Below are 25,555 nucleotides of genomic sequence, written 5' to 3'. Positions count from 1 at the left end.
TTGCTGTTTTTGAGAAGATTTTCGAAGTTTTTTTCCCTATATTCTTTTGTAAAACTTTGATCCCCACTTTGACCCTTCCCTATCCCAGGGGTTATGATTTGAACAAACTTGAACCTTCACTATGTAAAGCTTTCCTAGAAGTTTCAACTTTTTTGGCCCAGTGGTTCTTAATGATTTACCAGACATATAAATATACATAATTAAAAGACATAGGCATGAAATACAGTAGCAATTCTTAGTTTTATTTTTATCTCTCTGTACATGGAATGACATCGATAACAGTGATAAAAAATTTAGAATGTTAATAGGTAGTTTGATTCTACTCATATACATAACTGTTAAAAATTTAAAATAATAGAAAAACCAATATGTTTCAAGAAATTTTTGATAAATGGAAAAAAACGAATGTAGTATAATTGTTCTAGATTTAAGAACTAACTATGGCACTTTCTTATGATATCTTAAAGTATTCAAAAACTTTAAAATTTTGACAATACAACATATCTTAGACTAATGTTTCTACAACAATATCATTAACAGAACTCAATAACAAAAGTTACATGTATTTAGCACAGGATTTAATTACAAGTCAATCTACAAAATCCCCAAACAACTGTACTTCTAAATTTAGACTTTCCATCAAACAGCTGTCTAGGTATATCTAACGCAATAAAAATGCTGCATGTTCTAAAGACAACCTACAATTAATCAAATTAATGGTGTCATAATACTTTCTTTATATTAAAACATATGGTATTTTTGTTTGAATATTTCAGAGTTTATAGGGCAAGATCAGTTGTTCTAAAACAAGAATCATTCAAATATCTACCTATAAAATTCTTAAAATTTGTTCCTGATGTTTAAATTTGAAATTCAGAGTTACTGTACAAATTATTTTCTAAAATTTTGGTTTATTTCCTTCTCTTTTATACTAAGAGCTTCAAAAAAGATTTAGAATCTTGATGTAAAACAAAATTCTAGTAAATTTTTATATATACAAGGGGGGCAGAGACAAAAGAAAACTCAGAATAATCTCCAGAAATGCTGAACTTGTTCATCTTGGCATGAAGGAATGCTGTTTTCTCTGTGAGCGGTGAACAACTTTGGTGGAAAAATGTTTGGAGTTGTAATTTGAAAGAAGTGATTACAATATTGGTGTAGATTTTGGGTCTGCCTTTTGGTTATAAATAGAATACAGAAACTCTTATCCATGTGAGATTTTTCTATTTCACAAGGATAAAATATTGCACAATATAAATAGGAGGCCCTATGTGTTCACCAAAAGGAACGATGATGAATGTAAAAACAAATGCATGAAGTCTATAGATGACATATCAATAAATGAACAGATATGGGATTTGAAAATCAAAAAGCCACGTGAATTTTTATCAGAACATGGACATCATACATTGCATTGTATTTACAAATCGGTATGGCTCTTGTGCACTATCTTGTGAAAGGTAAGCACTTAAAAATGCATTTTAATATACAATATACATGTACCTGGTAAAATAAAGTCATATATACAAAATACTTTACAAGTATTTATGGATTTAAGTGAATGAGTGTCAAACTGACCAACATGATGAAGTTAATAAAATGCATAAATGTGTTAGATAAATTCTTGGTTATGTGGTACACATTTTCATGTTCATGGATCAACTACATGATACATGTAGCATCTTTGAACCAATCATTCTAACCAAAAGGCAAAAAATGATTCTTTTTCATGAAAGCAACAACAGGGAACAAAATGTATGAAACATATCATAATATACTACCGGGGTACATATGTCACTTGTGAAATCATTTACCAATCCACAGAAAAAAATTGAAGTGTCAAAGATAGATTTGGCATAAGATATGGATTACCATCAAAAAGCAAATGCATGTATGCAGTACCAAGGTATATCGGGGTGAAGTTTCGAAAATATGGCTACTGTGGTATCATCAATGTTGGTGGGGTACCAATGTTAGTGGATTTAGTGGGTCACCTTTATCCATGAATTTATATTGTACATCCCAAAGGACAATTCTTTTGTCATTTTATCAATTTATTAAATCTTTTGTATATATGAGTTACCCACGAAGTTACATCCCCATGAACAAACAATTTTGCTTACTTACTAACATTGACCCCCACAAATTAAAATGATTCCAGAGTATTTATGACATTACATAAAGAATATTATGGAATGGAAGTAACATTAAGTATACAATGTACATGTAAATGTATGTAAAATATCAACATAAAATCAAATTACTGGCCCAAGAACATAGGACTTGGTCAATGTACAAAATATAACAAGGGTGGTTCAAGGAGCAATGCGATATTTTGATTCAAAACCTCTTAAAGGTTGCAATAACAACTGGAATGTTCTTTTATACAATATAGGTATGATGTGCCTTAAAAGGATATGTACAGTAAAGTTAACATGCTAGTTTGCATCATTTGTAAAGTAAATCTTTGTATATTTCAAATCATGTGGTTATCAGCTTTAGCACCTTTTTATCTGAAATTTATAAATTGTTTGTTTCCTCTATCTCTGACTAGATGCTGTAGTGTAATATCATCTTCTACCTCTCTTTTTATTGGTTGATACAGAACACAGGTTAAAGGTCATCATCACCAATAGTATCAAATGCATTGTTCTCAACAAAAGTTTTGTTCTTTCCCTTGGGCTTTTCCTGTTTAAAATAATATGTATAAGTTAACATGTAGCTAATAAAATGATATTATATCTAGAAATGTATAATCATGCATTAAAAACTTCATTTTCTATTTTTCAAAGAAACTTGAATTCAGCAATCATTATCAAAAGTGGCATCCTTACATCCACTGCTTTGCTTGGCTGATAACCGTTTTCTTGCTGGGCTGTCCGAGAATCCATCTTGGATCTGTCTTGTGGCTGTTAAAATACAAGCATGAAAGTTTGGTTTTCACATGATTACTAGGCCCTGATATGATTGTGTTTAGTTCATCCATGTACATGTTTATTACTTAGATGAATTCCAGAATCTATAAACATTTGGGGGGTGGGTTGTTTTCTTTGTCAGAGATTTTTAACTTGAATATTCAGCAGGAAGATGTTTATGTTCAAAATGTACACTTTATTCTCATGATTTCTGTCTTGTTATCTGCAAACCTTTTTGATTTTCTTTCCCTGCTTTTTCATGATCAGTTCATCGACCATGGATTGTAGACACATACTCATCAGAATTGCCTGAAATATAAATGTTACACATGGACAATGAACTGCACAAAATCATTGATAGATCACATACATGTACATACATGTATCTATTGCCAAGTTTAGACGTGAAAATGAATAATGTTGCTAACTTGCTTTGCACATTATTTCCTAAAAAAAATTTTCTTCTAGTGGTACCCAAGCACAAATTTCATTGCTGTTCTCACTGACATTTTACAATATCCTTTTTCATTACCTGGTCTGTGGTTATAGTGATCCATTTCAAGGTGTCCTTTGCCATTAAATATTCAAATGACAACTCCAGTTTGGGTTTACTTGACTGTCCACCTATGGCTATTTGTCCATTAGATTCAGGCATCTGTAAAATCAGCAACACAAATGGATTTAAAAACAACCAATGGAGGCTAAATCAATCAATATACTAGGTGATTTATAAACATAGTTTTTAAGTGATATTTATTCCAAAGTAAATTTTCACTCTAATTCAGGATATAGATATTAATTTCATTTGCACAGTAAAATTTGATGCATACTTTGAAATCATCAATATAAAATAGCTGAACGTTTATAAGAGACATTTTATATAAAGTATCCTGATTATTTTCTGTTAATCTATCTATTATTTTTGTTCATAGCTGTTAAGCTATATGAAAACTTGACTTATTTTGAGGTCAAAGTTCAAATACAAACTTAACATGTGTACAATACTCACAGAGGTTGTAATTCTCCAGCATCTCATTCTGGTGATCTTAAAGCTTCCTTCCTTCATTGTGCTCTAAAAACAACAAAAAACAAGATCATGAAGTATTGAGCAAGATATACATGTATTGTTAAAGTTTATTCTACATGCATGTCTGGTTATTACAGATGCGATTTCCTTGATAATCATATACATGTACAATATTTCATGATAAAAAGCAGATAATTACTGAATCTGTCTGTATCCTGAAGTTGAGTTCTCGATGTCCCGCAGCTACAAACACACGAGAGAGGGGATGGGGATAGTCTGTCACACAGGGTTTAAACTGTATATAACCATAATACTTCATAGTCCTCGCCAGACGCAAGTACTGAAAAAAAAAGGTTCAACACTGATGCACACATTAATATTCAAAACAAAGTAAAATCTTCATCCCCTTCATTCTTTCATCTCTCCTATCTCTCTGTACCCTTCTCTTAGGACTTTTTTTTGTTGTTCATCAATATAAATTTGTTTTTTTTTTTGTTTGTGTTGGAGAGGACATAGACTAATACTGTACATTTTTTTGATAATGAAAAAAACATTCTTTTTGTCATCTTTTTTAGCTACACTTTAGAATATCTTACCTCCCTTTTGGACCCCCTTTGTTGTAACGTTGCTAGGTGCCGGAGTTGTTCCTTTGTTCCCAGTGTCCATTGCCTTTCAATGTCACTCACTGCCTATAAAGTGGACAAGTTGTCAAAGTTATCTCTCTTTTCATAAACTTTACAATATAAAAAGTATTTGACTTTAAATCTAACACGAAAGTTTCTACTCTATAAACACATACCTGAACATAAAGGAGATTCATTGCAATTTTATTGTCAAGTAAGTCATCTTCATACGCCAGGTCCCAGATACTGAAAAATAGGGATAAAACTTGAGGTAAGTGTATTCACATTATATAAACAACAATAAAACAGGAAAAATTCCTCTTGTAATAATTAACATAATTACCAAATGAGTACTTGAAAAGTTCCTAAAAGCTTTTCAATGATAATTTATCAGTTTCCTTAGTATTTGTTAGAATATTAGCATTTCCATTGATAAGTATCAATCTCAACATGTGTATGTACTTGTTTATTCTGATAAGAAACATTTTGATGCAGAATGGTACTGTTACATATATACTGTACCGTATTTCATTCTATAAATTAAAACACTTTTTTTCGCTATTTGGTGAGTGTTGTGGGGTATGAGGATTACCTTTTGCGCAGGACAATTCTGTGTGAACCAACATTGTTTGCATACTTCAAGGAAATGTATGGAGATTCAAATTCCTGGAGTTTTCTAATGACTGGAACAAAAAAAACAAAACAATTTTCAACATAATTTCCTTTAATAAAAATTACATGTAATTAAAAAAAATAGGTTTTTCATAAATGTTCTACATTTTAATAATATGAAAGTGAAAGTACAAGTACAGTATTATGTAAATAACTGGTATCAATTTAAGTTTACATCAGATTCTTACTAGAATTATCTCCACCCTCCTCTTTTTGAACAAGAAATAAACCGAAGTAATAGACAAACTCATCTGGAAGTTCTATCTGGGAGGCAACAGCCTGAAACAGAAACCAAACTCATCAGTTAACATTAAAACCAAAGACATTCTATGACTTAAAGTACAAACTTTACCAAGTGATAATTTAATTTTCACCTTGTAATTTACATAAACCTACAGACCATGAAATAATTTATTACTCATTCAAAGCACATAACTATTTAGGTTTTTTTCATTTTTTTTTCAAATCAAGAAGCATTTCATGCTAACATTTCAGTTTCACTCAAACTTGGTAGCATTCAAACAACATAGCACATGTAATAGGGCAGTGGCATGATTCAAGGTCTTTCGTGTTATTTCCAAATCTTTTGTACATTTCCATTCTCTTCATACACAGTGTACAATTCAAACTATACACTTCAGGGATAGGTATTACTCTATTATAAAGGTGTTTACCTCTAACACATCCTCTGTCTGGTCAGTGGACATGATTTTGACCGTGATCTTATGACCGTTCATCAGGTACACATCAAGGGACACTGCCTCAGATGGCTCCTTCTGGGTCTCCTACAAAAAAGGTTTGTCAGAATAAGCATGATTTTACAGGTGCGTTTTCAGGTGTTTTTTCGTCTACACAGTTGAAGCTACCATACATTATAGGGATGATTCATAAAAATGATTGTAAAGTGAAACCTGTCAAATCTGACAAACAAATTTTGTGTGGGGATAGGGTGTTGAACTACACAGTATAAAGAACAAAGAAAACTTTTAAGTGCAAATGAAAATAAATGTCATAATTCACAGTGTAACAGAATGTATAGGTCTTGAATTAGAGAGTTTTTACTGTCTATTCTTTGGTTGAAATTGGCTCCGTTTCTTGAGAAGAAGATGAAAATGTGAAAAGTACACAATGACAAGGAGGACAACAAACAATGGACAAATTTTGATCAGGATAGCTCACTTGACTCTGCAGCCCAGGTGAGCTAAAAAATTATTTATTGATTTACATGTAATTCTTCTATGGTTTTATTGATTATACATGTATCACCGTATAGTAACAATGAAGCCTCATTCGATCCCTTATTTTTGTACAAAAGCTGACTATGCTGAAAACGGTCTTAATTTATTAATCTCTTTCTTACAACTATATAGAATAAATATATCTTTTGGTACAAATGATAAAATTCACAAATTATACTTCCTTATTTGTACCCATGTGATAAAAGGTGTAAATATAGCCTATAACCTGTTTCATGCATACTTCATTATGACTAGCATGACTATAAATACCCTGGATTGAGGAAACACTTATAAAAGGCTTCAAATACTTAAAATCACCCACTCAGCTGACACAAGATCAAGTAGGAAGTGCCACTTCTTGAGATCTCAGATTACACCTTATCTTGTTTTCCTTTCATTTAAAATAGGATCAACTAGGGCATGCTTTAGCTGCATCAATACAATTCTTACACTTGCAGAATTTTAAAAAATATACACAACACAAACATTCGTTTTACTTGTTTTATAAATATATGTAAAGTCTGTCAGTCATAATTTGTTTTCCATGTGTTTTTCTTCAATGAAATAGTAATAATTATTGTTTCATCAAATATTCCATTCCATTAACATGATAAAATGGACAAGATGATGATACTATAATATGATGTGAAAAACAATGGACAATTTTCTTACCTGTTGTGCTTTCAGGAAAAATCCATTAAACGTGTCAGAATTTGATATCTGTGGATCCTGGCTAACTAATACAAAAAAATTTATAAAATATTATTGTTATTAAGGTCTTCCGTTTCCAACGGAAGACCTTCTACTGATTCTGTTGGTAAAGATTATTATTCTTTTTTTTCTTCTGCTTCCTAGACCGCAACTTTGAGGCCTCACATCTCGCTCATTTCTCAACGGATTTCGCTCAAATTTTCAGACGTTATAGACGTTAATAAACTCTATCAGAATGCTGTCTAAAATTTCAAAAAGTCACTTCCGGTTTTGAGTTATTTCCCTTTAAAGGAAAATTTATAGGCTTTCGTTTCCAGACAAAGGCTCAGAGACGGCTAAAGCTGGAGCAGAAATTCTACTGATTTTAGATAATAGAAGGATTGAAGTTGTGCACATCGGTTTTTGTTTTTCGATTTCTCTATTCAAAATGGCGCTATATAGGGGTCAAAAATTAGAACGCTTAAAAGAACCAAAAATTACTCATACTTTCCTTTTTATCTTCTAAACTTAAAATATTTTGTTAAAGTATATAGAACATAATTTGTGCAGAATTAGAAGATCTTTCAGATGATATGTCGAAAAAAGGGCTGACCCCTAAATTAAGGGACTTAGAAGGGCCAAAAGTTTTTTCCAGATATCTCAAAAAGTATTGAGAATTGTTATACATCAAAGAAGCAAAGTTGTTCAAAATATCAAACTTTGTCTAATGGGGTCGTCAAAATACGTCCGGCGACGTCACTTCCGGTCGAACCGGAAGTAGTCAGAAAATGCATATTTTTGCCGTTTTTGACAGGTTTTTGGGTAACATGTGTCACTAGAAGCTTAAATATCAATTTTCCGTCCGTCGTCAAACCGGAAGTTCCAAAGAATGGCTTAATTTTGCAATACTTAACATAGATTTGGAGGATTAACCCATTTTTGGACTTCGTTACTCTTTTTTTTTTTAAAATGAAAGTTACTTCCGGTCAAACAGGACGGAAGACCTACTCGTTGCTTTGCAACGAGCTCGGCTCTAGTTCATTGATATTTTCATTCATGAACAATGTCAATAATGATGCTATATCTCATACCAACTGAATACCTAACTTGGGGGGAAAAATGTCATTTTCTGAAGCTAAGATTTCATGCAAGGCTGATATCTTAAATTACTTTAGTAGCTTCATGTACATTGTAAATATGCATGCAAATTTTGGAAGGTTTACACTTGGAAACATACTTTGTTAAACAGTTTAAACTGGATAATGTTCTTAAATTTACATAAAATATCATTTCCAAAGAGATCTTATCGAGAAAAGATGCATCATCCATGCAAGTTTGATCCAGTTAATACATACGAGTGGGTACTTTGGTTTTAAAAGTGCCCCAGAAAGTTTTCAAATGAATTGAATCATTTATCTATATTCATCATTAACAACATCATCCTTACTGATTTGAATAAATCTCTCTAGCATTTGTCTTCTTTCATCCACTTTTGCTGGAGTCAAAGACAAGAATTTCTTTGGAGGGAATGGGGGCATAGATAATCCACCAAATTCCTTTTTAAGCTGAAAAGGAAGACATTCTGTGCTTAATTTTCTGTTAACTAGTAGGACAGCAATATTTTAAGTAGAAAATTAAAATTTATTGTGCGGTCATTTTAATTTTATATCTATAACACTGTAAAAGAAGCAACAATTCAATACATGTATAATATAACACATCATTTACTGGTACTTACCTGTTCATGAAATTGGTGTAAAGCACTATATCTAACACTACAGTGAAAAACGCCATTAATGTGTATGTTGAAACTCTGCAAGTAAAAAAAACTTTACCATTGTATTTAAATAACTTACAAACTATACCATTTCACAAACCAAAACCAGCATGTTTTCATCTGGTTGCATGCATATAAATTTGCAAGACAGTGAACTGCATTACAGTCTTCTTGCTGCTTTGTGTTGTGGGTCTTTCATTACTTTTTTATGCCCCTGTAAACAATGTTTCGGGGGTATATAGTTTTTGTCATGTCCGTCCATCTGTCTAGCTGTCTGTCTGTATCTCTGTCTGTCTCTCTCTGTTTGTCTGTTTGTCCGCAAAAACTTTAACCTTGCTCATAACTTTTGATTTAGTGGAGTATGACTTTCATATTTCACATAATATGTATTCCTTGTGACAAGACCTTTCTTTGGGTACCACCAAATTTGACCTTTTGACCTTGACCTTGGAGTATGACCCACTTTTACACAAAAATTACACAAACTTTTACTTTGGCCATATCTTTTGAACAGTTGATACCAGGACATTTATACTTCACATATGAATTCTTTGTGGAAAAACCTTTTATTGGATACCAACAACCTTGACCTTTTGATCTTGACCTTGGAGATTTCCATACTTATGAAAAAAAACTTTAACCTTGGCCATAACTTTTGAGCAGTAAGGGACAGGGCTTTCATACTTCACATATGTAATCCTTGTGAAAAGACCCTTCATTGGATATCCAAAACTTTGACCCTTTGACCTTGGGAGTTTGACCTACTTTAAAAAAGCAAATCTTGACTAGAACATTTAAAGGGTTAAGGCTGGTGCTTTCATACTTTATATACTCTATACAGGAGTTTGACCTACTGTGGGCGAATTTAAAACGGGGCTAATTTAAAGTAAACTGTATAATATCTTAAACAAAAATCTTTTGGGGCAAATTTAAAACAGGGCAAACTTGTTTTCAGATGTGAAAGGGCGAAAATAACATGGGTCGAAAATAACCCTGTATACTGTATTTAATGCTTGTGACAAGACCTTTCATTTGATAGCAAGACCTTTGACCCTATGACCTTGGAGTTTGACCTACTTATTAATTTTTTTAACCTTGGCCATAACTTCTGAACGTTTAGGACTTGGGCTTCCATACTTTACATACGTATTCCTTGTGGCAAGACCTTTCATTTGATACCAATTACCTTGACCTTTTGACCTTGACCTGGGAGATTTTTGTACTTATGAAAAAAATTTAACCTTGGCAATAACTTTTGAATGCTAAGGGCTAGAGATCTCATACTATATATATGTAATCCTTGTGAAAAGACCCTTCATTGGATACCAAGATTTCCAAACTGATGAAAAAATTTTACCCTGTTCTGATTTCATATTTCAGAGCTGTAATTCCAGTGAGTTTGCATTTAAGGAAAGTTTAATCTTTGCTAATTTGTTGCCATATGGGGGCATCAGTGTTTCACAAACACATCTTGCTTTTAGTTTTTTTTTTAATCGAGACTAATCATGCTAATGAATTGAAATCTTTGATGCATAAGTTTAACAGATTCATAATTTTTTTTTAATTAATTGTTAACATGATTATCAGATTAATTCATATTCTGTTAAAATCATAGGCACTTGTTCATGTAAGTATTTAATTTCATGTTACATGGCACACCTCCTCCAAAAGTACTTCTGTAGTCATTTATTCTATCAGAGATAACAGAGTAATGGGGGGGGGGGTTAACAGGTTAAAGAATACAAGTATATATTAAAACTGACAAAGTGTCAGAAAAAGTCAAGCTGTAGCAACTGAACAATACATCATAAAATGACATAAAAATGTGGGCTACTGAGTCAGATAAAAATTCATCATAGGGAAACCAAACGCACAGGTCATTGTAGAATATAGTAACCAAAGAACTTGTCCAAAGATGCAATTGACGGCCATTGTAAAACTTAACTGATATTCCTACGCAAAGAAAAGCGTCAAATCTCTGTAAATAAACTGTTGCTGCTGCGAAGCATAATTCATTATTCATTCTTCAAAAAAAAACCGAATCTATCATAAAACACTTTATCTATTTATATAATATACTGACATTTTTAGAAAAAGATTAATTTTTGTTTCTAGAAATGTTTTTATTTTAACGATATATTTTCATGTTTTTAAACAAAGAAAATATATGACCTAGCATTGTTTTAGATAATTTAAACCCCTCTAGTTCTTGAGTAAAAAGGTTTTGAGTTCAATATAGGCCTATTTCCATTTCATTATTTATTATTACCAGAGACATATAAAACCATGGTTTTGTATGTCTCTGTTCTTACAGAAACATGGTCAGATGGTGTGTTTATTTACCGTATATGTCGAACCCGTTTCGTCTTTAAGCTCTTGTGTATCTGGTATCGAAAAATGCATCTTTGTGTGTTCCTTTTCAAACTCTGTCAAAATAAATACAAGTCATGGCAGTGTTTTCGTCATAAGATTAAATTTTCCACCCCTTAAACTTCCGCCATTTTGGAAAAATGACATATCACGTGATTCTGTTTATACGAAGGCATCAAAATTGCTTATTAATTAACACATGAGTATAAGATACCATCATTTTCTTGAAATATTATGCAAATGAGCATTGCGTATATTTTTATTTGTAACCAGTCACTAACGTTATATCTAGCGATCTGTCCTAGAATAACTTTTCCGGAATTGTACTAATTTGGTTTTGTAAATAACTCATACTCGACGTTTTCCTGTCAAATAAAATGGCTGATGAACAACAAGAAAATCTAGCAACTTATAGATTGCAATTACAGCAGGTAGAAACACCTTATAACAATGATGTCCACTCAAAGCGTTTGTTCAACTTACAATTTAGATAAAGATCTGTTTTAAAACAGCAATTTATGATTATTGTTCTAGATCTATGTATAGAGTTTTATAAAGGAAATTTCTTTATGTTTTGGAATCTTTTATTCTCTACATAATATTACTTCCAGTTAGCAGTAAGCACATTACTGTTCCTTCAAAAGAACAAAGAGTTTATTTTTGGTTTTTTTTATGGTGCTATAATGGGGTTTAAAAAGTTTTTTTGGGGGGGGGGGGGTAGATCTACAAGAATTTTTAAAATCTTAAAAATGGGTACAAGGATTTATAAAATCTTAAAAATATATGTGACTCATATTGGTTTCTTGTTTTGAGTAGATGACCATTTTAACTGTATATATATATATGGTCCTCTTTTAAATAATCTGTTTCTTGGAATAAGGCCTCAACACAATAGAATACATCCCATACACTTGCAATGTTGCAGACTATCCTTAAAGCACAGGACTGTCAGATTAATCCAATGAAAATTGAGTCGATTGGAACGACTTTACTTTACTGGTCCTCAGAAAAACGTTAAAATGTATGTCATGGTAGGCCATATCAATATATATGAAACGGTGAAGGATCTCGTTCTCTGAAATTTTTTATCAAATGTTTATTCATTGAAAAAATTGACAAAATAAAATTATCCACAAAGCGCATGATTCACATGCTTACTGTGGTTTCTATCGTACTAAGCCCTTTCTCCCATTGAAACAAACCAGTGAAATGCCTGATACTGAATTACAATCTTGCAAAAATACAGAAGCAACTGAATTTCTTAATTTATCGAAAAGAATGAGTCACTAACAATTACCTTTTGGAAGGTATGCAAGGACTAAGACATTTAGATGAAATCTCCTGGGCAGATGTTAGACTAACGATGCTAACCTTAATTAGTCAAATAACGTGCAAGAACTATAACCCTAATCTCCAGGATAGATGCAAGACTAAATTTAATCAGTCAAATACTTGTGCAAGAACTAACCCTAATCTCTCAGGTGGGTGCAGATCTCTCAGGTGGGTGCATGATTAAACCATACCAACTGAGTAGTGTGTAAGACTAACCCTTATCAGTTACATAAACAGGGTTCGACACTAACGGTGGACCGGCGGCCCGAGTCCACCAAAAAATTGGAAGGTCCACCAAATGTTCTGGACTAGGTGGACCGTCGATCCATTTTTTAAACACCGTATATAAAAAAAAAAGTGAAATTCCAGGTTTTTTCTTAAATCCGTAACTCAAAAATATAATTAATATACATACGTAAATAATGTTTTAGGTAATCAGGGGGACCTAGCAACTCGATATATTTTACATGTTAAATTGATAACTCCAACATGTCCAATATTAACAATAATATTGAGACGCAAGAACATACAACATGGACCTTGAATAAGAAGCATGAAAAATCTGTGCCAAATTAGCCAGTCTCTCCTCTGTTTACTAATGCATAGAAAGGTGTGAAAATCGCTTCACGCCTGAACGCACACAGTTGGAGATAATTAGAATTGATTGACAGCTGCATTTATGTATTGTGTTTTTTTTAAATAGATGTTCAAAAAGGCGTAATTTACATTTTGTGAACTAATCTGCAGTTTCATATTTTCTTGATATACATTATATCACTACTTATTTGAATAAATAATAAATTTTAGAAAAGTAATTGATTAATACACATACAGGTTTCTATCTCAGTTTTGCATCGTAAGATTTAGCCTTTAATATTTGAACAAATTAATTAATACTTGGAATTTTAATAATTAATCTACCTTTGGAAGCAAAATAAATGCAGATTTTAGGTTTTCACCATTGTAACTTAATGATAATAATTAAAGAGAAAAATTTTTGGTTTGTAGATTAATACGTTTTGTTTTTTTTTAAGTTCAAAAATATTTCTGACAAAAAAAATCTGACTAGTCCCTAATTGATTTGATTCTGTTGACTGGTTAGACTTATGTTTTATTAGTCTGATGGAATCGGTATGTATTAAAGTTAGCTTTAATTAATGCCTCATGTAATGATTCATTCAATAATTAAAACATTTATAAAGGTCCACCAGATATTGAGAAGGTCCACCAATAATTTTTGACAAGTGGACCTGTGGTCCACCAAGGTAAAAAAGTTAGTGTCGAACCCTGCATAAATGTTATGTCATAGTCCATAGAGTGCAAGGATCTTGCAGATCTGGGGACCAGTAAAGTAAATTCTACCCAGTTGGTCCAATGATGAAGTTACAACAAATGGTCCAAATGTCTGAAGGCTATTTTTTGGAATTTTTTTCTCTTGTATATCTATTTTATAATACACCTGACTCTTATAAACTCAGACTTTCAAGGAACCAATAATCAAGAGTTTTTAAATTACTGTTTTCTCATGCTAGTTAAATAAAAGTGTACATGCTAATTATGAGTAATTTTACACATTAGTAAAACTGTATTAAAATGTAATTTTGAATCAAAGAAGAAAGCAGCAGCATTTTGTAGATAAATACTGTGAAATCACAAATTTTCGTGGGGGTTTAATTAGGGCCCCGCAAGGATTTGCGGGTGCCCTATAGTAATCACTTTGTCTGTCTGTCTGTCATTCTTCCATCCACAAATTTTCTATTTTTTCCTAATAACTTTTTTTATGGTTGCCCAATTAAGATCAAATTTGGTATGGTAGTTCAATAGGCAGAAAGATAAATTTTGATGCTAAGTTTGTTTCTCTATGTCCCCTGGTTTGGAGCTGGGGTGATGGGGTATATTCCTTAACTTTATATAAGAGTGCTTTGGCAAAGAGAGATAACTGCTGAAGATGTTTCCATTGTAAACTGAATGCTGCTATGTGTCCCTTGGGATTAATTAGCTTTCCTCTTGAAGAAAATCCAAAGCATTATCTTTATCTGTCACATTGAGATTATTTACCACCTCTGTCTGCAAATGAAGTTTGTTCTGAAGTTCAGTCAATTTGGAATGCTATGAACACTCTGAAATGTGGATTTAGATATAAATGTTTATACTTTATTTTTGTTAAAATATCCTACACAATGAGTTATGATTTCATTGAATTCTAAAAACAAGAAATAGATTAAAGAAGACATATCTTTTATCTTTACTTTTTTTTCCTTTATGTAAATTCAAGAATAATACAGGTATTAATTTCTAAGGTAGTTGGATAAAAAAAAAACATTCTAATATTAATACTGAAAAAGTTCCTATTGTAACTTTAGAAGAAAATGATGAGAGAGGTACAATTAATCCCTTGGGATTAATTATCTAGCCTGCTGAAGAAAATTTAGTAGGCCTATCTTTATCTGTCATTTTAGGATTAATGAAAACCTTTGTCTGCAACTGCTGTTTGTTTTGAAGTTAAGGTCAAGCCTTCATGATACATGTATTTGCATTCATTGAAGACTGGCATTTTATATAACACTAACACAAACTTCATTATTGTTTATATATACGTTCAATGTTAGGTTGTTCTTTACTGCCTAATGTAAATATACAAGGACATTATTTTAAGGTTTTTGGATATTCAGGAAGTATGTTGAAAATTTTAAGAATACAGTTGCTGTTGCTTATTTCTTCATATATTTTTTAATCATTCCGTAAGCTGCATCCTTATAATTCCACCCCATGGCGGGGCCCTTGCTGACTGGTCAGTTTTCAAGTTTTCGAGGTATGAAGAGACCCCTGAATTCATGTCTACCATGAAATGTAAAATGTTACATATTTCACAACTCAACAATTCTTATCCACAAAATCAAACCCCATCAACAAAAGGTTTTTCCCCCAAACCACAAAAATTTGACCCCAAGAAAATATGTGATTTTATAGTAAACACCATTTTAAAAACTTCCTGTCAATTATAAGTGAATAAGTAATGTATTGACTTCTTTTTTATACATTTTTTCCAATAATTTTTTTTCATTAATATATTCCAATTTAGAAAAAGAAAACAGCAATAGGTCACCAACCCATAAAACACATGCCACATCTGACACAATCAACCTTGGAAAAAAAGTGATGAATTTAAATGGCCTTGTTTTAAAAAAATTTTAATCTGGCAAAAGTTCATGTGGTTCTGTGAAATGCATCTGTCGGTTTAAATGTCTGGTGTTACGAGTTTCGAGATTGTAACTCTCCTACGATTGAGGTGCAAAAAGTATCCATATCAGCATGGAGGTGGGACAGGTTGCTTCTGTATAAAAACGTGCATGAATAAATGAACGATATTTATGGCTTTTAGAATTTATTAAATGTTATAAAAAGATAATGATATTAAGCAGTGATGCATTTGATGATTTTATCAAGCTCAACTATGCATATTTGCAATTTTACTTTGAATTATAAGGTACTTGAAAATGAAAGAAACGTTGTAGTCCTTATAAAAAAAGTAACCGATTTTCATGATTGTACAAACATTTTCTAAACAATTAGTGTTTTTTAAAAGTTATAATAAGGAAAAGAATCAATATGTAATTTAGATTTCCAGCGTGCAATGATCAGATGCATGTATTTATTAGAGGTCCATATCTCTTCCCTCGTCTAAAAAGTCTCACATCCACTGATATTTTCTTTTTTGTTACGATTTTTTGCTTTAAAAATTGATATCTTTAAATTAATTCGGTTATTCTCGAGTTGTAGAGTGCATCCTAGCAATCATGAAGTGACGATAAACCAGTAGATTATCTGTATCGATATATCCAATATATAAATAATAAATATCTGTCCCACCTGTCTGTTTACGCGGCAACGAAACTCCCCTCCTCAACGAAAGAGCGCAACAAGGGAGATAATCTCAAAACTTGCGAAAAATAACAAACCTTTTTGAGACTGTGTATGCCTTACTTAAAAAAAAAGTCCACATAAAGATGAAAACTCATTTTCTTAACATTTTTTCTTGCTAAAATTTACATGCCATGTTGACATTCTGAATTCTTTGGATTCTTCTCAATAAGTACACAGACAGTTATTTCCTGTCTTTATTTTGCTACATTTCCAATACATGGAACAAATTCTAGCATTGAAGCAAGCGCTAGTCCTTGAGACAATTGAACTTTCTATCTACATGTACAATTTATTTCCAGAGTGAGCCTAAAAAATTCCCTAAGCCCAAAGTCTTTAAGAAAAATCCGTTCTAAGAGACATGTAACTTATTTAACATTCTACATGTTCCAGGTTGAAGCTTCTTTGACAACAGATCCAGATAATGAAGACCTCAACAAACTCAAAAAAGATCTGCAGGTGAGCTTCTATGTCACATTTTTGTGGTCAACCAAGGTGCAAGTGGGTTGGGAATTTTTTTTAGCAAACTTTTTTTTTTAATCAAAATAGTACATGTAGAACAGATATTGAACTTATGAAATAAAACACATTGTGCATAATTTATTTTTGCCCAAATTCTTATTTTATTGCTTATTTAGAAATAGTGGGAAAAAAACATTTTGAAATGATTTGAAATTGAAAGCAATCTAATTAAATTCAAGGCACTTTCAAATGACCACTGAGATTTTTTTTTATTTGAGACTCTGAAAATGGAATCATTTGATTTTAACTATTTCAGTGCATCAATTTTTTTTATGATTGATATTCACTTTGCATTTTTTTAAAAGCTGCAAGATGGTAAATGACCATATTTTTTTCTGATGAAGGTTGAGAGAGGTATATAGAGGGTGGGTAATATGTCTTAAAAGGATACATTATCAATCCAAAGCATCTTAATGTGTTTAGAGTCTTATATTTTTAGACGAGTGCTACATGGATTTTCTTGTTATTCCGTTGTGTCAAGAGAAACCTGATGAGTAAGTACAAATAGGGGACACAACTCCGTACCAAAGTTGGGTATGAACAATGATAAAGGTTCAAGACTGCTATGTCTTATTTGGCATAGCATCCTAAGTAGCTTTAAAATCATTTCCCCCAGTGTTTTATTTTTATCTGATTTGTGACAAAGTTCAAAATCACACTGAAATAAAATTTGTAGATGATTTCTTGTTTAGCTTAGACACATTTAATTTCCCTGTTATTATCATTTGACTTTTTCAGTACATTTAAATTACAGTTAACATCATAATGAATTTTTACAGAAATTTTAAAATCTACCCTAAGTCAATGTTAAACATGCTATGGTATAAGTATACATTGTAACAGAGTGTATTCATCTCTTTAATACATGTATATCAGAAATTGGGGAAATCTTGGTGATAAAGATATACACAAAAAATTTCAAGTCTGAGATACATTGAACTAAGAAAATGGCTACCATATTAATAGCTTTTTTTCCCCTCCAAATATGACTTTTAAGGAAATATCCATTTACCAGTAGTAAACAATGAAAATATAATTTTGGTGCTGTTAAATGTTTAATATTGATTTTAAAATTTCAAATGTTCCGTATGGAAAATAAATCCATATTCAATTAAAAATGTTAAACTTTTTGCTCAAGAAAACATCCTTCACACTAAATAATTTATCTTGTTTCATATTCTTGAAAGAATGAAAGTATGACATGGTACAGCAAATTAGGGAGGAGTAAACTATGTGTACAAATCAATAAATATCACAAATGTGATATTTAAGGAGAAAAAAAATGTTGCCTTATTTGCATTAAATTCTTATGAGTAATCTACCATAAATTGATTTATATTCAATTTTCTAATATGTCTGGATTGATGTATAATTTGTAGGAGGTGATAGATCTCACAGAAGAACTGATTGGAAACAAACAGTTGGCGGCCATTGCAGCTGATGCCAATATCTCGGGAACCAGCCTCGGATCAACGGAGGACGCGGTGCCTGTAGAATGGCAAGTCGGAGACACGTGCCTGGCCATCTGGACCAAAGATGGACAGTGAGTTTACGTTATTTCTATCCTAAAAGTAACAGTAAAACTGATGCTTACTTACTTGAAGATGACATTTTGTTCAGGAATATACATGTATATTCACATTCAAAAATTTTATTATGTATCAAAGATTTTGAATTATCCAGTTTTCAAGGTCGGATGTTTCTATTCAAAAAAAGCACAACAAATTAATAAACTTATTGAGACAGAGTTTGCAAAAGTGACTGATATGATACGAGCATAATGTGACTGCATGTAACCATGGTTAAAGTCAGCATGGATGATATAAACTTTACATACAGTCATACAGTTTATGCCTTTCTTCATTCTTCCATGTATATTCAGATACTATGAAGCAAAAATTGATGAGATATTGGAAGATGGCACCTGTGCAGTAACTTTTGATAGCTATGGAAACACAGATGTGACAGAGGTTTGTTGAGTTTGCAAATTTGCCCATCCCATGCATACCTGCATGCTATTAATGAAATACTAATGAAGATTTTTTTTTTTCTTACAATTGACATGTAGTATTTTTACTTTTGTCTATTCTTCAATTACTTACATCAATAATATATATGCAGGTTAAACTTTTAAGAAAAGTTGATCCAGCCCAACAGAAAAAGGATTCAGAAAAGAAAACTAAGTCAAAGTAAGTAGTACAAGTATTAAATCACTGGAAATAAAAATGTGTTTTTAACCTGATTTTTTTTAGAATAAGGATTGAAATGTTTAACCTGCCTGTTAGACTCTCTATATGTCAAAAGTTAAAGCTTTCATTATTCCATGTCTGAATTTGATATATTTTTCCTAACAGAAGGAAGAATAGAGTAAGATACCTGTGTATACAGTGTTATTATGTTCTACTTTGAGGTTTTAAAAATTCCTAAGTACTTTCTTCATATTTTTAAAGAGCAACCACATACACAGATTTATATACTCCATTTGGAATGTTTATTCATTATTTCCAAAATTTGCAAGTACATGTATTTTTGTATATGTATTTACAAACAATCTTATCATGGTTAAATTTCAATTTAATGTGGAATATTGAAATCCTGCACTTCTATAAATTGTAGACGAGATATAATAGCGGAACAGAAGGAATACAGGAGGAAGAAACAACAGAAGAAAGCTCAGCGACTAAAACAGATGGAGGAGGAACGGGAAGTGGAGAAGAACAAGTGGCTGGACTTTAACGCAAAGGTATTAAGTCACTCAGAAATTAAAATAATAGACACAAGTATTTTATATCACAAAATGTCTCTTGGACAACAAATTGCAAGACCTGATTTAGAGATTTACATGTCAATAAGATATAAATTTATTTTGTGAATGTTTCTTCTTGTGAAATTATTTACGTAGTAATCAAATCCTCATGTATATTTAGGAATCTGTAGATGAGAGTTCCCCATCATAAACTTAAAGGAATATTCCAGTACATCCCTCGAACACACCAATGCATTCATAAGAGCTTCTCTCTTTAGAAAGTAATTCATTAGTGTAGAGCTTCAAGGACACTATATCTTGTTAAGTCACTTCCTCTTTTTTTCCGCATTTCAAATGAAGTGATTGGCATGCTTTCTTAAAAGTATAATTATTTTTAAGAATCACTGCTTGGTATTCCTAAAATTTACACTCAGAATGGTCTTGATGATTTCAGGTGAAAAGACCGTCTGATTTTCTGCAGCTTTACTCTTGATAAATACATGTATATGACCAAAAGCCTGTTCAACAAGAGCCAGCGCTCGCAAACATTTCTATTGGATGTATAAGGAATTTTGGCAAGCGCTCATTAATGTTGGCTCTGTTGAACAGGCCTCTGGTTTTCCTTTTGCTTTCTGAGTACATCCTGGTATTGGCCTTTTAATTTTGATTGATAGTCATTAAAATGTTTAGTTTTGCTAAAACAAGAGCAGAATCTGTATTGAAAGGCTGAGAGTAAGGGGCCTATACTGTATATAAATGTTATAAATTTTTAGTCAAGACTTCAAGGGACAGTAAGTTTTGACTGAAGCAAGAGGTGTACTTTTCACTGGAAACATTTACATGTAATGTAATGTGGGTTTTTTTCCAGACATTTGCCAAAACAAACAAAGGGAAGGTGAAAAAGAGTATTTTTGCTACACCAGATGCAGCCAACGGAAAAGTGGGAGTCGGCACCTGTGGGCAGGGAGGAAGGCCAATGACCTCATTTCAGCATGCAGAAAAATGGAGGAAATGAATCGAGGATTCCATGTTATGTAGACTCTTCGGTGCTCATGTACTAGTGTTGGGAGGATATTTTGAAGTCAGCAAGCTAACCTCTCTTAGAGGGCAGCAAATATGTTGAATGGATGAATAGTGGTCATGATAAATCCAAGCTTTTTTTCAAACTTTAGACTGAGAGATTAGTATGTTGCAATTTGACAACAGCGGCCTCTATTTTTATTTTTATTAGTTTTAACATGTAATATTTTTTTCACAAGAATACTTTTTCCTTGTAAAAATAAATATAATTTTCAAAAAGGAAATAATCCTCAGTCAGTTTATTGAACTTTGAATTACATGAAATACATATGTCTGAAAGAAAAAAATATACAGCACAACTCATTTACACATCACAGAATTATTCAGAAGACATAGGCATAACATTACATTTATATGTTAAGCATACTGTTTACAACATTTGTAACACACACTGGCAAGCATATTATGAATGGATTTGTAAGGAAATATGAGAGGGACTTTTTTTATTTGTACATTTATTTTTCATATTTTACAACATGTAAATGATCATGAACAATTTAGTATTATTGTGTATGGTATCATGCCCAATAGATTGTAAAATGTTCATTTTGTGACTTATAATAATATTGTCTTGTAAAAGTGTAGTAGTGAAAGTTAACAGAAAAATCCAAATTATGTAATTGTGATTACACAAGTTTATTGTGACAGAAGTCTTTCCTAATACGAAAAATTCAAATAATTGCAAATGTTCAGAGTATTCTAAACAATTAAAAGAAAAAACAAAATATACTTCAAAATAAGAAATTTATAACTTAAAACAAAATTCATAGATTACTTAATGGTTAATTTAGAGCAATGTTATATTCAAATTCAGAATAACTTCTTTTAAAACAGCAGTTACCTTTTTTTTTCTCCTTGAATTCCAATGGAGTTTAAAATTGCATTAATTTGTGACTTAATTTGAACTTGTAGCATAAATGTAAGGAGAGGGGGTAATAGGGTGAACGATTTTGTGCCAAATCCCTTTTTAATTACCGTAAAATTACTATATCAGATGTTTAACCCAATGTCAAGGAAATTCAGGTTTACCTTTAACATAGTATAATACCTTTATTATATATATCTGTATCGGAGTATATTTATATTAAAAATAGTCTGATATGTCAAATTTTTACTACTTATATAAATATGGGATAAAACATATGGTAAACAAAATTTTTAAGTAGTATTTCTTAATTTATGATTAATTAACAAATGTCAAAAGTGTCAATGCCATGAATTGATACTCAAATTTGGGAACACTTGGCAATTTGCTCTTCAAAGCCTTGATAATTCTTATATATTCCTTTGAAAAACAAACATATTTTACAAGTACTTCAATCTGGGACTACCAATTTGTAACAAAAATATTTAAGTTATATTTTACTAACACTACTATTCTCATCCAACAAACAGGTATCAACTAGCTTGGTGTGTAGGATCTACTACTAAAGCACTAGTCTAATAAAATTCTAAATATGAACTTTTTTCTCTAATATACATCACAATCCTGAACAAAAACAAATTAAAAAAAAAAATAAAACAACTAAATGAGTAAGATAAATGAGGTCCGGTAAATTAACGGTATAACTTAAATTATAAGTTCTGGAAATCAATTCTGGAAGTTGGTAATTAAACATAAGCAAAGGCAAGAAATTAGATATACAAATTGCACCATCTTCACCTACAAGTCGACATGTTCAATTTACTGCTGCAGAACTGTAGCTCTACAAAAATATATATTGACAGACCGGAGAGCTACAGTGCCACCCATTGTAAAAACAGTATATTTATTGCACACAAAAAGCTGTGCTTAGTTCTAGATCAATACTTCTAAATTCTTACCTTGAAAGATAAATATTTAAAGAATTCTTACTTCTCCATCAAGTACTCTCATAGTCAACATCTGCACAAAGTGCTCTGGACTGAATGATCTTGCAAAACAAAATGGCAGTATATAATTAGACGAAATTCTCGATAATCTCGATTTCAGGACAGGAGGGCTATTAACATCATTATAAGGAATGCATTGTTGTGGAAACAGCGAAAGCATATTTTAGGAACACACGGTTAAGTAATATTCTGAGATGACTGTTTCAAAATATGGAGAAAAAGAAACAGCTCTGACACTTTATTGTGCACAATAAGTACACAGTTTTTCCAATGGGTGGTACTGTAGCTCTCCGGTCTGTCAAAATATATTTTTCAGAGAGCTACACTTCTGTGGCTATAATTTACTTTATCTGGTACACACTAAGAGGCAAATTGAACATTTGGCTTTTATAGATGGTACCATACATATATTTGAACAAGAGATGTTTGTAAAACACTTGTGCCCCCTCCCCCAAATTGGAATTTTTCCAAGTCCAAGGGGCATTGCTCTATCAAAAGTACGTAAGGGTTGCCCGCAACCCTGTGTCTCGCCTGCTGTCGCTGTGGTTAGTAAGAAATGATTGTCTGATAAACTGAAGCATTTATTGACATTTCAGAAGGAATAACCCAAAAATACAATAATAAAGAAATGGAACAGCTGACTTAATATCTAATCCCTTGGCGATTATATTGGCATTTATATATATATACATATACCCTGTAAATTCACAAATTATTGTGATGTTTTTATTATTGCGAATATTGCAACGTGTTATGAGTCGCAATAATTTGAACTTGCATTTTGAAATCAAATCCACTGTATATGTATCAAGTCATTCATGCAGAAAATGTAGGTGAAGATTACCTAATTATGGTACTGATATTGTTGGTTACCCATGATGTGTAGACTGACAAATTATCATGCCACTATAAGTTATAGTTGCTGAGATATGGACCTCCACCATAAATTTATGCAAAGTCACTCATGCGGAAAAATGTAGGTCAAGATGACCTAATTCTGGTACAGGCGTTTGTGGTTACCCATGATGTATCCACTGACAAATTATCATGCCACTATAAGTTATAGTTGCTGAGATATGGACCTCCACCATAAATTTATGCAAAGTCACTCATGCGGAAAAATGTAGGTCAAGATGACCTAATTCTGGTACAGGCGTTTGTGGTTACCCATGATGTATCCACTGACTAACTATCATGCCACTATAAGTTATAGTTGCTGAAATATGAACCTCCATTATCAATTTAACCAAAGTCATTCATGCAGAAAAATGTAGGTCAAAATGACCTAATTCTGGTACTGATGTTGTTGGTTACTTATAACCTGTACAATGACAAATCATCATGCCATTATAAGTTATAGATGCTGAGATATGGACCTCCACCAAAAATTTAACCAAAGTCACTCATGCAGAAAAATGTAGGTCAAGATGACCTAATTCTGGTACTGACGTTTGTGGTTACCCATGATGTATCCACTGACTAATTATCATATCCCTATAACTTATAGTTGCTGGAATATGAACCTCCATTATCAATTTAACCAAAGTCATTCATGCAGAAAAATGTAGGTCAAAATGACCTAATTCTGGTACTGATGTTGTTGGTTACTTATAACCTGTACAATGACAAATCATCATGCCATTATAAGTTATAGATGCTGAGATATGGACCTCCACCAAAAATTTAACCAAAGTCACTCATGCAGAAAAATGTAGGTCAAGATGACCTAATTCTGGTACTGACGTTTGTGGTTACCCATGATGTATCCACTGACTAATTATCATATCCCTATAACTTATAGTTGCTGGAATATAGGTCTTCACCATAAATTATCATGAAAAAACTAAGTCCAACTTAAGGAAAAAATACGGAAAAATTTGAATTTTTTTTTTCAAAATCATACTTGGGATATAAATTTTTATCCATACTGAATATTGTGTCCAAATTTCAAGAAGACTGAATAAAATTTGAGAAAGTTATTGCAGTTTATAAAACTTTGACATTTGGGTTAACCAAAAGTTGGACGCCGACGACGACGACGACGACGGAATCTATGGTCGCTATGTCTCGCTTCGCGACATTCGTCGCAGGCGAGACAAAAATGGTGCGATCGCACCCAAAACAGAACTTGACCTACATATTCAGCTGATAAATCTGTATACCAAATTTCATTTCGATCTGTGCAACCTCTGCAAAGAAAATGAATCGAAACTGAAAAAATTTTCTAGGTCCAAGGGGAATAACTCTGACAAAAATGGTGCGATTGTACCCAAAACGAAAGTTGACCTAGATATAAAGCTGATAAATCTGTATATCACATTTCATTTCAATATGTGCAACCTCTGCAAAGAAAATGAATGGAAACTGCAAAAATTTAAAAATTTTCTAAGTCCAAGGGGCATAACTCTGTCAAAAATGGCGCGATTGTACCCAAAACAGAACTTGACCTAGATATTTATCTATAAATGTGTATACCAAATTTCTTTCAGTATGTGCAACGGTAGTGAAGAAATTGAACGGAAACTAAATGGACCAACAGACAAACCGACAGACAGCAGCAAAGCAATATGCCCTCCCTTCTTCGAAAGGGGGCATAACAAAAATAATAATACAACAAAAGCTCTGGCTTTTGCCATAATATATTAGTATTTCTGCAGATACACATGTATATCATACATGTATTTAACAAAAATACATAAGATATAATGAAAGCTCTAATTCCTTTTGCATAACTTCATGTTTCCCCATTTTAAAAAATAACCTTAAAAGT

At 32.0% G+C, this 25,555-nt stretch overlaps 2 protein-coding genes across 2 annotated transcripts; one reads left to right on the top strand and one right to left on the bottom strand.

The window, feature by feature from the left end:
- Positions 1–221: 221 nt before the first annotated feature.
- On the bottom strand, positions 222–11,462 carry LOC134251684 (sorting nexin-17-like). The gene is made up of 15 exons (XM_062734096.1): positions 11,286–11,462; positions 8,904–8,978; positions 8,613–8,730; positions 7,148–7,212; positions 5,912–6,022; positions 5,426–5,516; positions 5,158–5,248; positions 4,742–4,811; positions 4,539–4,631; positions 4,142–4,282; positions 3,925–3,987; positions 3,448–3,570; positions 3,147–3,224; positions 2,835–2,909; positions 222–2,688 (listed from the first exon to the last, which is right to left on the bottom strand). Exons 1-15 carry the CDS (start codon positions 11,343–11,345, stop codon positions 2,614–2,616), a joined length of 1,329 nt encoding a protein of 442 aa, XP_062590080.1. The 5' UTR covers positions 11,346–11,462; the 3' UTR covers positions 222–2,613.
- Positions 11,463–11,608: 146 nt separating this feature from the next.
- On the top strand, positions 11,609–21,457 carry LOC134251685 (survival of motor neuron-related-splicing factor 30-like). The gene is made up of 7 exons (XM_062734097.1): positions 11,609–11,743; positions 16,959–17,024; positions 18,467–18,630; positions 18,970–19,057; positions 19,209–19,276; positions 19,704–19,830; positions 20,702–21,457. The coding sequence occupies exons 1-7, from the start codon at positions 11,690–11,692 to the stop codon at positions 20,846–20,848; spliced, it is 714 nt and encodes a 237-aa protein (XP_062590081.1). The 5' UTR covers positions 11,609–11,689; the 3' UTR covers positions 20,849–21,457.
- Positions 21,458–25,555: the final 4,098 nt, after the last annotated feature.

The sequence above is a fragment of the Saccostrea cucullata genome, unplaced genomic scaffold, assembly GCF_032062105.1.
Source record: "Saccostrea cucullata isolate Sc308-1 unplaced genomic scaffold, CSIRO_AGI_Scuc_v1 ctg168, whole genome shotgun sequence".
NCBI classification, from domain to species: domain Eukaryota; kingdom Metazoa; phylum Mollusca; class Bivalvia; order Ostreida; family Ostreidae; genus Saccostrea; species Saccostrea cuccullata.
The sequence above is the reverse complement of the archived record's forward strand: the minus strand, read 5'-3'. Positions and strand labels throughout refer to the sequence as shown.